The sequence below is a fragment of the Caretta caretta genome, chromosome 25 (assembly GCF_965140235.1).
Source record: "Caretta caretta isolate rCarCar2 chromosome 25, rCarCar1.hap1, whole genome shotgun sequence".
NCBI lineage: Eukaryota > Metazoa > Chordata > Testudines > Cheloniidae > Caretta > Caretta caretta.
The window spans coordinates 19,685,798-19,699,433 of NC_134230.1; the positions used below are offsets into that span (position 1 = coordinate 19,685,798).

The following is a 13,636-nucleotide window of genomic DNA, read 5'->3' on the forward strand; positions in this document are numbered from 1 at the left end:
CAAACTGAAGAAATCATCTGAAGTAAACAGGATGAAATTCAATAGGGACAAATGCAAAGTACTCCACTGAGGAAGAAACAATCGGTTGCACACATGCAAAATGGGAAATGACTGCCAAGGAAAGAATACTGGGGTAGAGCAAACTAGGGATCATAGTGGATCACAAGCTAAATATGAGTCAACAGTGTAACACTGTTGCAAAAAAAAACAAAACAAAAAAACAAAAAACAAAAAACCAAAACAAAAAAACAAAAACAAGCAAACATCATTCTGGGATGTATTATCAAGAATGTTGTAAGCAAGACATAAGAAGTAATTCTTCCGCTCTACTCTGCGCTGATAAGGGCTCAACTGGAGTATTGTGTCCAGTTCTGGGTGCCACATTTCAGGAAAGATGAGGACAAACTGGAGAAAGTCCAGAAGAGAGCAACAAAAAATGATTAAAGGTCTAGAAAACATGACCCATGAGGAAAGATTGAAAAAACTGGGTTTGCTTAGTCTGGAATAGAGAAGATGGGAGAGGGGAAGGAGGAAACATGATTACAGTCTTCAAGTACATAAAAGGTTGTTACAAGGAGAAGGGAGAAAAATTGTTCTAGTTAACCTCTGAGGACAGTACAAGAAGCAGTGGGCTTAAATTGCAGCAAGGGAGGTTTAGGTTGGACATTAGGAAAAACTTCCTGTCAGGGTAGTTAAGCACCGGAATAAATTGCCTAGGGAGGTTGTGGAATCTCCGTCACTGGAGGTTTTTAAGAGGTTAGACAAACATTTATCAGGAATGGTCTAGTTATTACTTAGTCCTGGCTTGAGTGCAGGGGATTAGCGTAGATGACCTCTCAAGGTCCCTTCCAGTCCTACACTTCTATGATGACAGTAATTCTGAAATCCTCAGGGAGATTAGAGAGGCTACAGAAAACATAAAACCAAATCATAATGGGGGATTTCCATTAGCCTCATATTGATTGGGAACATGTCACCTCAGGGAGGATGCAGAGATATAATTTCTAGATATCATTAATGACCACTTCTTGGAGCAGCTAGTCCAGGAATCCTCAAGGGGAGAGGCAATTCCTGATTTAGTACAAAGTACACAGCATGTGGTCCAAGAGGTGAGTATAACTGAACCGCTCAGTAATAGTGACTTAAATGTAATTAAATTTAACATCCTTGTGTGGGGGTGAGGAGAATACCAAAGAAACCCACTATGGCACCATTTAACTCAAAAAGGGGAACCAAAAAAAAAAAAACCCCACCCAGGAGATTAGTTAAGTGAAATTCTGTAGAAGGAACAGTCACAGGAGTGAAATGCCTACAAGTTGCATGGAAACTAAAAAAAACCACCATAATTAGAGGCTTAACCCATTTTATACCCCCCCCCCCATTGAAGAAGAAAAAAAAAGTAAGATGACCAAAAATATGCCACCATGGCTAAATAGCAGCGTAAAAGAGGCAGTTAGAGAGAAAAAGACATCATTTAAAAATTGGAAGTTGAATCCTACTGAGGAAAATAGAAAGGAACAAACTCAGGCAAGTTGAGTATAAAAGGATAATTAGGCAGCCCAAAAAAGAATATGAAGAGCAACTAGCAAAAGACACAAACTAACACCAGGGTTTTGGTTTTTTTAAAGTACATCAGAAGGAGGATGCCTGCCAAACAATCAGTGAGGCCAATGGACAATCAAGGTATTAAACATAAAGAAGTACTACTTCACACAATGTACAGTCAACCTGTGGGACTTGTTGCAACCGGATGTTGAAGGCCAAAACTATAACTGGGTTCAAATTACAAATCAGATGAGTTCATGGAGGATAGGTCCACCACTGGCTATTAGCCAAAATGGTCAGGGATGCAACCCCGTGCTCTGGGTATCCCTAAGCCTCTGACTGCCAGAATCTGGGTCTGAACGACAAGGGATGGATCTCTTGATAAGTTGCCCTGTTCTGTTCATTCCCTCTGAAGCAGCTGACACTAGCCACTGTCAGTCGGACCCAGCACAGCCATTCTTATGTTCTTAACTAGAGAGAATAGTGCAGTCTTGGTCTGTAAAGGCTAATGACACAACCAGTGCATGGTGTCTGAATGTCTGGGGAACTCTGGACAAGCCATGTGGTGAGTACACTTAAGAGCAAAGAAGTATTTTATCAGTAGGCTAAAAACCCCAACATGTCAGGCCACATTTGACATCATGTAACTAGAAGATACTAAGGTTTAAGTGAATTAAAAAAAGGAACTGCCATGCCTTTTGTGACTATGATCATTTTATAAAGCGTATGTCCTCAGAACAGCATTTACTTTAAATAGAACATAGTCTACACCCACTAAATATATTATGCAGGCTTTTGTGGCAAATGTGAATGAAAACCAGAGCTGAAGTACCACTTAGACTTGGCCCACCTCATACCAACATCACAGGCTCAGCAGTTCTGTAATACAGGAAACTGAGGGCTGGCAGCAAGCTCAAACTGTTTTACTCCGTTTTCCATTTCTAGCGGGTTAGCAAATTGAGAACTTTACTTTCCATAACTAAGTTTAGCAGCTTCTCCCTAGCATGAATTGGCTGGGCTCTGGGAAAGCCTCACTTTTTCTACCTTTGGGGTTCTGCTGTCATAATTAATTTTTAGCAATTTCTTATTTATTAAGGAATGCGGCTTACAAGAGAAACACTAACAGGCAGTATTAATAACTTGGACCACTCTTATTTGGAACCATCCTTTGAAGAGAATTAAGTTTCATGAAGACGCCCCCAGGAATACATTATCCAAATGGCAGAAGAGTACTTAGTGCTGTTTTTATTTCACCTATCATCTCTATAATATCCTTGAGTAACCTGGAATCCTCCTGTCAAATCAAACTGAGACAAGAATCAAAATTGTTCCACAACTGAAGAGGTACCCCAATCTATTCCACAGTCTGTGCTACCATCTTCCACTTCAGAGGCACCATGCTTTATTATTTCAGTGGATTAGGAAGGCCATTGCTGTATTGAATCCAAGATATTCACATGTACCAATATTTGGTTTCAGAAGCTGGCTGGATTTTTAGCTGAGTCTTTCAAAAGTAGACATTTACAATGAATTTCTACCACTCCCAAATTATGCAAGTGGCTTTGCCAAGAATGGCTCTTATTTGGAAACTACTGCCAGTGAAGTTTATCAGCACTTTAGAAGGCCAGTATTTATCTTTTTACCAATCTTACAAAATCTCTAACACATATTCTGTGTGTCTTTTAAATAGATTCAATACTTCGCATTTTTCCTTGACAAAGTGACCATACAGAATTCTTGGAGCGTTCCAAAACTATGTAGTGAAGTAAAGCCTTCCCAATCATGTGGAATAAGCCTGGAACATAAGTTTCTACAGGACTAGTGCAAAAGTTTAACCAACCCAAATTTTGTCCTTCTAAAAAGCTCCCAGGAGATGCTAATTCCTTCAGAGGGAGATAGGGATAGATCACTTCATAATAGCCCTCTTCTGTACACTCTCTCTGAAACTCTGGTATGGGCCACAGTCAGAGACAGGATACTGGGCAAGATGGACCATGGTCTGACCTAATATGGCAGCTCTTATGTTCTTATAACTTAGTCCATATAAAAATTTCTAAACCCTATGCCCAGCCATAGTTTAGTTTTCCTAAGCACTGCCCATACCAGAAGGCAATCCTCCACTTCAGTAAGAGATTACACTTTAAAGATTAAATTGTTTAAATTGTGCAGAGGAAAACAGAGCCAGCCTAACTTTACGCTCCTATCCATCCTCTGGCACCCACCCAAAACATGTCCCTGCCATTTGTTGCAGATTCCCTATCCTGTTCTAGTGTATCAATAAGGACACCTGTAACAACCACTCTATAGTTAAAACAGCAACAGTTTCATTTCTTAACTCTCTTTTCGCATTTACATAACTTGAAAAAGAATTTTTTTTTTTAAGATGAACCATGATTGCTGTACCATCTTTTACCTCTTTTTCATTCCCTCCTTTGTTAGAAAGAAAGAAAGAAAGAAAAAGGAAGAAAAAGTGACTCCCAAAGGTATCAACTACCACTGCTGGGTGGATCCCCGTAACATGTCAGACACTGGTGATTCATCAGTTAGACAGTGGGTCATATCCAGTCTAAAGGTTGGGAATTCTTAAGTTTGCCTTCAAACCAGTGTCTTGCAGATTAGCACAAAACAGTTTTAAAATGATCTTCACACATGTACTCACCAATTTGAGAGTGGGGAGGGGAAGGAAAAAGCACTTTGGATGATAAATAGTCCATAATCTCCTAATACAAATATGCTGAAATCAGTGTGTTACTGCAGTCCAAAAAAGTAATAGTTTATTTTAACTACAGTGTTTTATTAGCATTTATATATTAACAAGGGCAGTACAGTGGCAAATCACTTAATTAGGAGGAAAATATTTCAGTCTGTTTTTTCTCCCTGAGGAATTCTGTTAGATTAGGTCACTTTTACAGTTTTGTCTTCCACAGAAAATGAATAGTCTTCACAATCTATTTTTCTAGATCAGGAGCTGGCAGGAAAACTCCAAAAAAGCTACCTAGGCAAAGCTGCCTGCAAGTTGCAGAGTCAGGTGAGTTCTGTCCCAGAAAAGAGGGGCAAACGCCACCAACAGAAAACTATTCTCAGAGCTCAAGACGGAGTTATGAAGAGGGAGAAAGTGAGTTAAGCAGAAAAAGCTTTCAGTTAGCCCCCAAACTACTTCCTAGTTTATTCAGCAGCTTGCTGGCTACATTTTTTAGCACTAAACACTCCAGTTGAATAGCTTTTCCTCTCTAGCAGCTATTACTAAGATAGCTACTATATCCTGAATGTTCAGTTGGTCCCCTTGCAGTCTTTAAACAGCTTTTAAAAATTACATCTTGGAAGCTGGAAATTCAACAAAATACCCGTCCCAGGGATGTTACTGTTAGAGATTTTATTAGAATGTTCCATTGTGGCACCTGACAATTTCCCATACATAAACAGACACATGTGGAAGCTACAGCGTAACAAGAGATGCTTTTCATGTCTATTATGATATTGCATGTGATTGCTATACTATTATCATCTGTAGCAGAAAAAAGACCTTGCTAAAATTATGCATGAAGTCAGAATGCCAGAGAGTGACCCAAGCTGTATTTCCTTTGGTCAAGCGTTGCAGAAGTATAAGCAACAGCAGTCTATTTTCTGACCACCTTAGTTTTCCAAGATCCATGATCTTTTATGCGCTAAGTCTATATTAATCCAGGACTGATTCTTCTTTTGATTTATTTGATATACAATATCTTTCATAGTTAACTAGGACATCTATGAATCATTTTGGCAGATCTAATGTCTCAGAAGTTGGAGAAGGTAATTTCAAGAAGCATTTAAATTAATCCCATGGCAAGGTGTAGTTGTGGTTATAATTTTTTCCAGAGTCTGGTTATTCTGAGCAAATGATTAGATGATTCAACACTTTCCACTAATTTGAGGAAAGCTGAGCTACCAGCTTTGGCTAACTAGTCTTCACATAGCAAAGAACATGCAGTTTCAGGTTTCCTGAGAGGCTATTCTTAAAATATATGATTTTTTTTTTTTAATTACAAACACAACTTGCCAGTACTACGCGGCCATTCACCTTTTTTACGTTATATTAGAAATGTTGTTATGACTCACTTGAACTCTATGAAAAGGTCAGCCCATTAGCAGATGCCTGGCAACCAGGTATCACTAAAATAAGAGGTCACCAAAAATGGAGGAAGTTCTAAGCCAATACCTAAAGGCTCTTATAGTCTTACTGCAATCAAGCAGACTTCAATAACGTTAAGTCTTTCACATTTCAGGAGGACTCAAAATATAAAGCAAAAACGAAATAGAGTATTGCCAAATGACTAAAACACATTTCAAAGTATTCTTCTGCCCCAAAAATCCTCAGGAAAACTCATTTTCAAAGGAAGATTCCTTGTTGTACTTGGTTCTATTAAATGAAAAGCCCAAGTGACTCTCACTGTAGCCAAATCACCAACTCTGAAACAGGACATTTTGGTTGTGAACAATTCAGTTTCTGTAAGACAGAACGTTTGCTACAAAGTTTTCATTGCATTCTCCTATTAAACTCACAACTGACTTAAGTATTCATCATCACTTAACAGAATCGGAATTTCCACTAAGAGGACATCTACCCTAAGAAAACTGGGACCCATAATTCTCCACTTCATCAGCTCCAGCTGTGATAATAATGGAGGCAGTAGCGCAGACATGAGTTGAACAGTTATTACCGTGTTATCTAACCCTACTGTAAAAATGTGAGTTGTCTATACTTCAAACCTTCACTGCTCCCACTGATACTCAAGCTGAACTCTTGGAGAATTATAGGTCCTAACCCATATGCAGACATAACCCTACTCATATTTCTTGGTTAGAGTCACAGGTGCCTCCATAACTTCTCTACATGCAGGATTGTACTGCCTTATTAACTTTCATGCATCTATGAATGCTTTATTTCCTCCTTTTTAGTTTCAAGCTGATAAGTAGCGCTCTTCATACAAACTTGTGCTCAGCTCTGCAAGACATTTTGGGATACAGCTGTACTGCATTTTGTTACTTTTATTAAGAAGCAAACAAAGGGATTTTCGAAAGTACAGCCCCAGATAGGAGTTTAGGTTGAATTAATGTGTGATGGACAAAGACCCTTAAAGCATGAGAAAAGTTCTCGACTGAAATACTCATAAAAAGAAACTATCAAATCCTAAATTTTAGATGGTATATGTTGAAATGTCTTCTTTATGTGAATGTTTATTTAGAAAATTCCCAAGTTTAGGTTTCAATCTTTACTCATATTTTTAGCTAGGAGTGGTTCTTTATGATTCAGACTTCCATGTTAGGTGTATCAATTTCTAAGGGCTTGGCTACACTTGCGAGTTACAGCGCAATAAAGGAGCCCCGGGCCCACTAGCTCGCTACCCATCCACACTGGCAAGGCACGTAGCGCGCTCTGACTCCACGGCTACAGCGTTGCTGGTACTCCACCTTGGCGAGTGGAATAACGTTTGCTGTGCCCTCTCTGGAGCGCCGCAGCGCCAGTGTGAACGAGGTGTTGCTTTCCTGCGCTCTGATCAGCCTCCGGAAACATCCCATAACCCCTTAAGTCAAGTGGCCACTCTTGTCATTGTTTGGAATTGGCTGTAGGAATGTGGAAATGCCCTTTGAAAGCTCTGTTTCTGACAGCCGGCTGCTTATATGCTCTGAGACAAAGCAACCATTAATGTGGAATGCTGTGAGGGGGGGGTCAGGGAGGCGAGGGGGGTCTGCGGCTGTCTGAATTTACAAGACAGAATGCTGACATGCTCTCAGCCCCCCAAAAACCCACTCTCTCTCCCCTCAGATACACACAACACACTCCATCCCCCCATTTGAAAAGCACGTTGCAGCCACTTGCATGCTGGGATAGTTGCCCATAATGCACCGCTCCCAATGCCGCTGCAAGTGCCGCAAATGTGGCCACGCCAGTGCGCTTGAAGCGGTCAGTGTGGACAGATTGCAGCGCTTTCCCTACTGTGCTCTCCGAAGGCTGGTTTAACTCAAAGCGCTCTACATCTGCAAGTGTAGTCATGCCCTAAGAATGCTTGAATAAAACAGCATTCATTTTCTATTGCATAACAGATAATTACAAATCTAGCTGGTGAAGTTTGGAGTATTTGCATTTCTCATTCAGTTGGCAAAATATAACATGTGATTTCAAGCCCCTCTATCTGATTTGATTATGCTGTATCACATCTTGCAAATTAGAGTCCAAAAGAGTTAATGGTATCAGACACAGCAAGATCAGCTGATTGAATAGTGCTTTCCACAGTGACCCCTTCCTGTTTTCTATTCTAAACTGCAAACTTGAGCTCCAGCAACTAGCAAACCTCAAATTCTACTTCTGCTTTCAAGTAGCAGAAAGCAAGGCAAAATGCTTGCATGTGCTCCCTGTTCTGTAAAGCATCATGGGTAAAATTTTCAAAAGCACCTAAGTGACTCACATTGAAAAATGATATGGCAAAAAACCCTTATCACTGGTGATTGAACACTTCTCACAAAGTGATCACTCCATATCGGACCTCTCAGCCTTCATCCTCAAAGGAAACCTGCACAACACCTTCAAAAGATGAGTGTGGGAGCTTAAATTCATAACTTTTCTAGAAACTAAAAATCATAAACTCAATAAGGACCAGGCAGGCCCCTCATCTGGTTTTTAAACGAATTGTTCTGCTTTTGTAATGTTTGTTCCCTATCCAGCACTGAGACAAAACCAGATATGGTTTTATGCAGTATCTGATGAGGGATGCCATAATGGAGAGTGCCCCACTCCACCACCACCACCATGACCTTGTACACACCATGCGCATGGTCACACCAGTGGGGGCAAGATGACACAATCTTCCAAATGGTGCCCCCATGTGGCGTGACCCTACATGCACATCACACTGACAGGGATGGGATCACTCCCACATCATTCCCAGAAATACCAGAATCTCCAGTATTCCAGGTATATATGAGAGGCCACCCTAATAAGGACACTGGATTTAATGCTTATTACAACAATCTGTAATCCACTAACACCCCTGTATAAGACTGGTGGTTGTTGTCTTTCCTTCTGCTGGAAATGATGTAGTAATTAAGACAGAATTTGCTCAGAACTCTTACGGGTTAATCAAAATTTCTCCCCAGCTGAGAACATGCTTCTGCCTGAAGCAAACATTTACACCAGAGAAGTAAATCCCCGCGAAAGGAAATTCACAATGGAAAGGCTAAAGACATCCTCACCATGCAAAAAAGCACCAATAGACTCAGAGCAGTAACTATTTCAATGGAGAGCTATTTACTTATGAAAACATTCACTGTATTCCTTATTCAGTGGAACCAAGTGACTGGTTGTATTTGACCCTAGACTCAAATACTGACAGTGTCCTAATGAGAGACACCCAATGAATCCTTCACCCCAGCACATTGAGCTCTGGCCGTGAAAATATAACTGATCAAAATTGACATCTCTGAAGACGAGAATGTAACTTGCAAAGGAAAAATAGAGAAATAGCCTATTTCAAAAGAGGACTAAATGGTCTATTTCATCTATGCAGAAAGTTAGTTGCAAAGAAAGATTAGAGATTAAAAACAGAAATAATTTAAAAATCTGTCTTCAAAGTAGCAGATCAACACAGACTTGGATTTTCAATGCCTCCGCAGGAGAAAGGCCTTCAAAATCCTCCCTAAAAATGACACATACCAGCAATTATTCAGAAAGTTTTTAAAAAGTTATTTGTGCAAAGAAACATTTCAGCCTAAGTTTACCTCCAGTACTGGTCCAGCTCCCAAAATAGTTCTCTCCACACCACTTGCGTACCCCTTCTGACTCAGTGCGGTGAGACAATGAATTAAAAAGTTTGTACTTTGAGTTTTTCCAGATCCACTTTCACCTGAAATGACTATGCACTGGTTAACGTGTTTTTTAAGCATTGTATGATAAGCCACATCAGCTATGGCAAAAATATGGGGCTCCAACTTCCCAAGCTGGTGATTCTCGTACATCTTGACATATTTGGGGTTATAAATGGGCAAGAATTTGAAGGGGTTGATGGCAATCAGAATGCTTCCTGCATACGTATAAATCTTGTGTTTTAGAAAGCGGTGTTTGAGATTCTCTAGGAGTGTCGTTTCTGTTAAATTGGAGAGATTGCATAAGTCATCAAAGTCTTCCTGATGCCATGGAAGAAAACCCCTTTCAACCAATCGTCGAGCGTCCTTCTCCTTGGACACCAATTGCATATGGACATATTTGATGGTCCCATCAGTGTCCCTCTCTTGCAAAAGAAAGTAGTACCCATCGTTTTGTGGATGCTCATCTTGAGCACGGCGGGGCCAAAGCAAAACCCTATGAACAGGAGAGTCATTCAAATCAAGTACCCATTCTTCACCTCCCGATTCTTTCACCTCCACAAGCACATAATGCTTTGAAACATCCAAGTTCAAAATATGTATCACATCCTTGATTACATCTGAAGTGGTGCTGTCCTTAGTTGCAGTCACACTGCAGCAGGTGGTGCTTTCTGTCGAGAGCTGGGGGTAAATATGAAGATTATAGGCCGCCTTCTCCTGGCAAACTGCACTTCCAGCATCTTTTAAACTCATTCTGCCCCCAACCTGACTTCAGCATACCGCCCCAGCTTGTTGCTCAGTGCCCATTATCTGCAAAAGGAGAGTGAAGAGAGTCAGATGTTTAAAGGTATCCTGTTCAACCGGTTTCCCTGAAATACAAAAGCAACTGAACCAAAAAATAAAAAGTTATCTGAAATATAAGATGAAGTTATTACACAGGCAAATTTATGGAAAGTAAGGTGTTTTCCTGAACATCAGTGATGTTATTTCAAACAAACTGCCCATTTTTACTTAGGATCTCGCAATGGAAAGATTTTCTTTATGAGTGAGACTCAGATGGCAGAGGTTGGGGTGGAAAGAGTTTGAGCATCTAGATTTCACAAGCTGTTCCTTCCAGCCTGAGATAGTTCTCTCCTCACTTAAGCACAGTGGCTATTTCTTTCATAAAATTCACAACAATTATTGAGAAGAAACACAATTTAGAGTTAATTTCATTACTATCAATCAACCAACAACCACACCCTTAATGCTCCAAAGTGTATTTTTGCTTTTCACCTCCTATTTCAGGAAGTGATCAACTAAAATTAGTCTAAATTGTAGCACATTTCAGCGATAAATTTTGTAACTAGCTCATCTGGGATTCACAACTCTCATTCCACACCTAAAGAACCCCCTATTCATTCCTTTACCTTTGTCTTTCTAACTATTGCTTCATCTCTCTCCTCCCATTTGCATTCAAGCTCCTCATACATGAAGCTCCTGTACTGTCATTGATTCCCACTACCTTGATTTCCCCTCCTCAATCCCTACTGGACCCCTGCAATTGAGCTTCAGTTTCATGGGAGTAGAGAGAGCAGATCTTATGGAAGTCAACCAACACCTTTTTGTGGCCAAGTTAAAAGATGCTGGTCTGTATTCCTCTTTGATTTGCAATCCACTCTGAATCACTGTCCTTCGTTCAGTGTGGTGCTTCATCAGGCATTCAACCTCCACCTAGTTATGTTCTATGGGTAGTCACACTACAAGTCCAAACCATTATGACTGTGGTACACTGAGTTCAGTGACCTCTATTATTAACTTCTAAGTGGAGAGCAGTTTCCTAAGGGAAATCTTGCCGTTTAGGCAGATGGACAATAAAGCTCTATCTTTGCTCTCTTCAATTTAAGGTGCTCTATAACAGTATACGCAGAGGATGCTACTTGAACAAGTTTCAGAGGAACAGCCGTGTTAGTCTGTATTCGCAAAAAGAAAAGGAGTACTTGTGGCACCTTAGAGACTAACCAATTTATCTGAGCATAAGCTTTCGTGAGCTACAGCTCACTTCATCGGATGCATACTGTGGAAAGTACAGAATACTTGAACAAGTGACCCAAATACAAGTCACAAATTAAATCAAAACATAGTACAATATGAGAAAGTCAATTCAAGTTATAAATTAACTTGCAGTCATTTTCAATGGCAGACAATTTTAGGCCAAAGGGTTCCACAAATAAGATCTACAGTGAGTTGGAAACATTATTTTGTTGGCATTTCCACCACAGGCGGTCAATGAATTACTCCCGAGATGCACACGACAGTTCTGCCACTCCTGAACACAGTCTAAGAATGGAGAACTTCATTTCTAAGCAATTCTGTGTAGAAGCAGGAGTTTCTGAAACATTTTCTGTTACGCAAGTTTTTTAGATTATTTTCAGTTCATCCTTATCAAACGGGAGGCAGAATGAACCAAAAACAGTGGGACAAATAATGGCACTTCTCTGGTTAATCCATATGATCCCCTGCAGAATGGTTCCTTATTCTACATAAAAATTAAGTCTATCACTTCTAAGAGGCTCGTTGTAACACTCACACAGGCGGTTGGATCGGACGACTCAGGAAGTCCCATCCATTTCTTAAATCTATAATTATCACTGATTTTTGACTCATGGCAGATACTAAACCACAAAGGTTAAAGGTTTCAGAGTAGCAGCCATGTTAGTCTGTATTCGCAAAAAGAAAAGGAGTACTAGTGGCACCTTAGAGACTAACAAATCTATTTGAACATAAGCTTTCGTGAGCTACAGCTGAATGCATCCAATGAAGTGAGCTGTAGCTCATGAAAGTTTATGCTCAAATAAATTGGTTAGTCTCTAAGATGCCACTAGTACTCCTTTTCTTTTTTTAAAGGTTAAAGGGGTTACATAAGAGCAAGTCTACACTTAAAATGTTTCATTGGTGCAGCTGTACTGGTGCAGCTGTGCCACTGTAGCACTTTAATGAAGATGCTCTAAACTAATGGGAGAGAGCTCTCCTGTCAGTGTAGCTAATCCACCCTCCCTGAGGCAGTAGCTATGTCAGCGGGAGAAGCTTTGTCAGGCAACAGCAAAGTAAAATTTACAAGACTCTGCTACTTTCACCACCGCTACTCAGAACCCCAGTCAGCAGTGACACTATCAAGAAACAGAATTTCACCTTACTGCTGCTTGGGAAAGCTAAAAGCAGAAGGGACCCTGGACTTATTCATGGAAAAGAGGATTCAAAAAACCACTAAAGCTACAGACGACGAAGAGTGACAAAGACCACTTCATCTTATCTCCTCAGCCAGGCAGTTCTGGGAAAAAAGTAGAGTAGCTTAGACCCTCCCCAATCACAGAATTCCTGCTCTCTTCCAGCAGCGAGAAGTTTCAGACACTTACTAGCCAGAGACTGGTATGAAAGATGGACCCAAGCAGAGTCCAGAGGCAGCATTCCCACAGAAACCTCAGCAGCCTTCTACTTCCCAGTTGCTGAAGGTGGCTGGAGGCTGCTTTTCTTACCTAGGCATTGACCTTGTTGATAAAGCCTACCCAACCTCATCTACTAGCTCATATAAAGGCTGTCTGATACATTTTTCACTCATCCATCACATTTTCCAAAACTAAAGTCTTGGATATCTGCTGGGGGAAATGGAACACTAGTAGTCTCAGCTCTGTTCATGGAAGACAGAGGCCCATTATAACATAATATACTGCTTGTTTAGGGGACAGCTGGTGGTCTGAGCTCAGGAGATTTCCAAGACTGAGAAACAGGAAAGAAATATTTCCCATCCTGGGGAAGGCTGATCACTGACAAAGCAACATGCAGATGGTAGACATCAACCTGAGAGTATTTATGCTAGACACAGATTTGCAGTACATGCAGTCATCACAGGCATCTGCTTTAGGGGACATCAAACAGACAACGCAGTTTTGTTTCCTCACTGGGATAGTCTAGGGCACAGAGCCTTCAGTGAAAAGAACTTGCTGTAACATGATTACTACATACATTCACTGAGGGAGAAAATAGGAAGAGTCACCATAATGGTTGCTTCACTTCAACCAAATACGAAATCCAGATGCGGTTTGCTTTATTTTAACACTGCTGAATTTTCAGAGGCCCTCTTCCTCCTTGTGGATCAGCTGCCTCACATAAAACATTTAGAGAGTTATTTAATATTGATGTTAAAGGTTATTTTAATATTAAAGGCTGGGATTTTCAAAGGACTCTAAGAAAATTGGATACCCAGCTTTCAATGAAT

General features: G+C 40.4%; 1 protein-coding gene across 12 annotated transcripts in view; it reads right to left on the minus strand.

The window, feature by feature from the left end:
- Positions 1–13,636, minus strand: part of MYO9B (myosin IXB) — a 77,689-nt gene that overhangs the window by 52,952 nt on the left and 11,101 nt on the right. For all 12 annotated transcript variants that reach the window (XR_007353976.2, XM_048831314.2, XM_048831315.2 and 9 more), the window contains one exon: positions 9,298–10,191. Coding sequence is in view for 11 of the 12 variants with exons in the window: in XM_048831314.2 (XP_048687271.2) it covers positions 9,298–10,134 (837 nt within the window). In the remaining variant the exon portion in view is untranslated. The remainder of the gene's footprint in view (positions 1–9,297; positions 10,192–13,636) is intronic.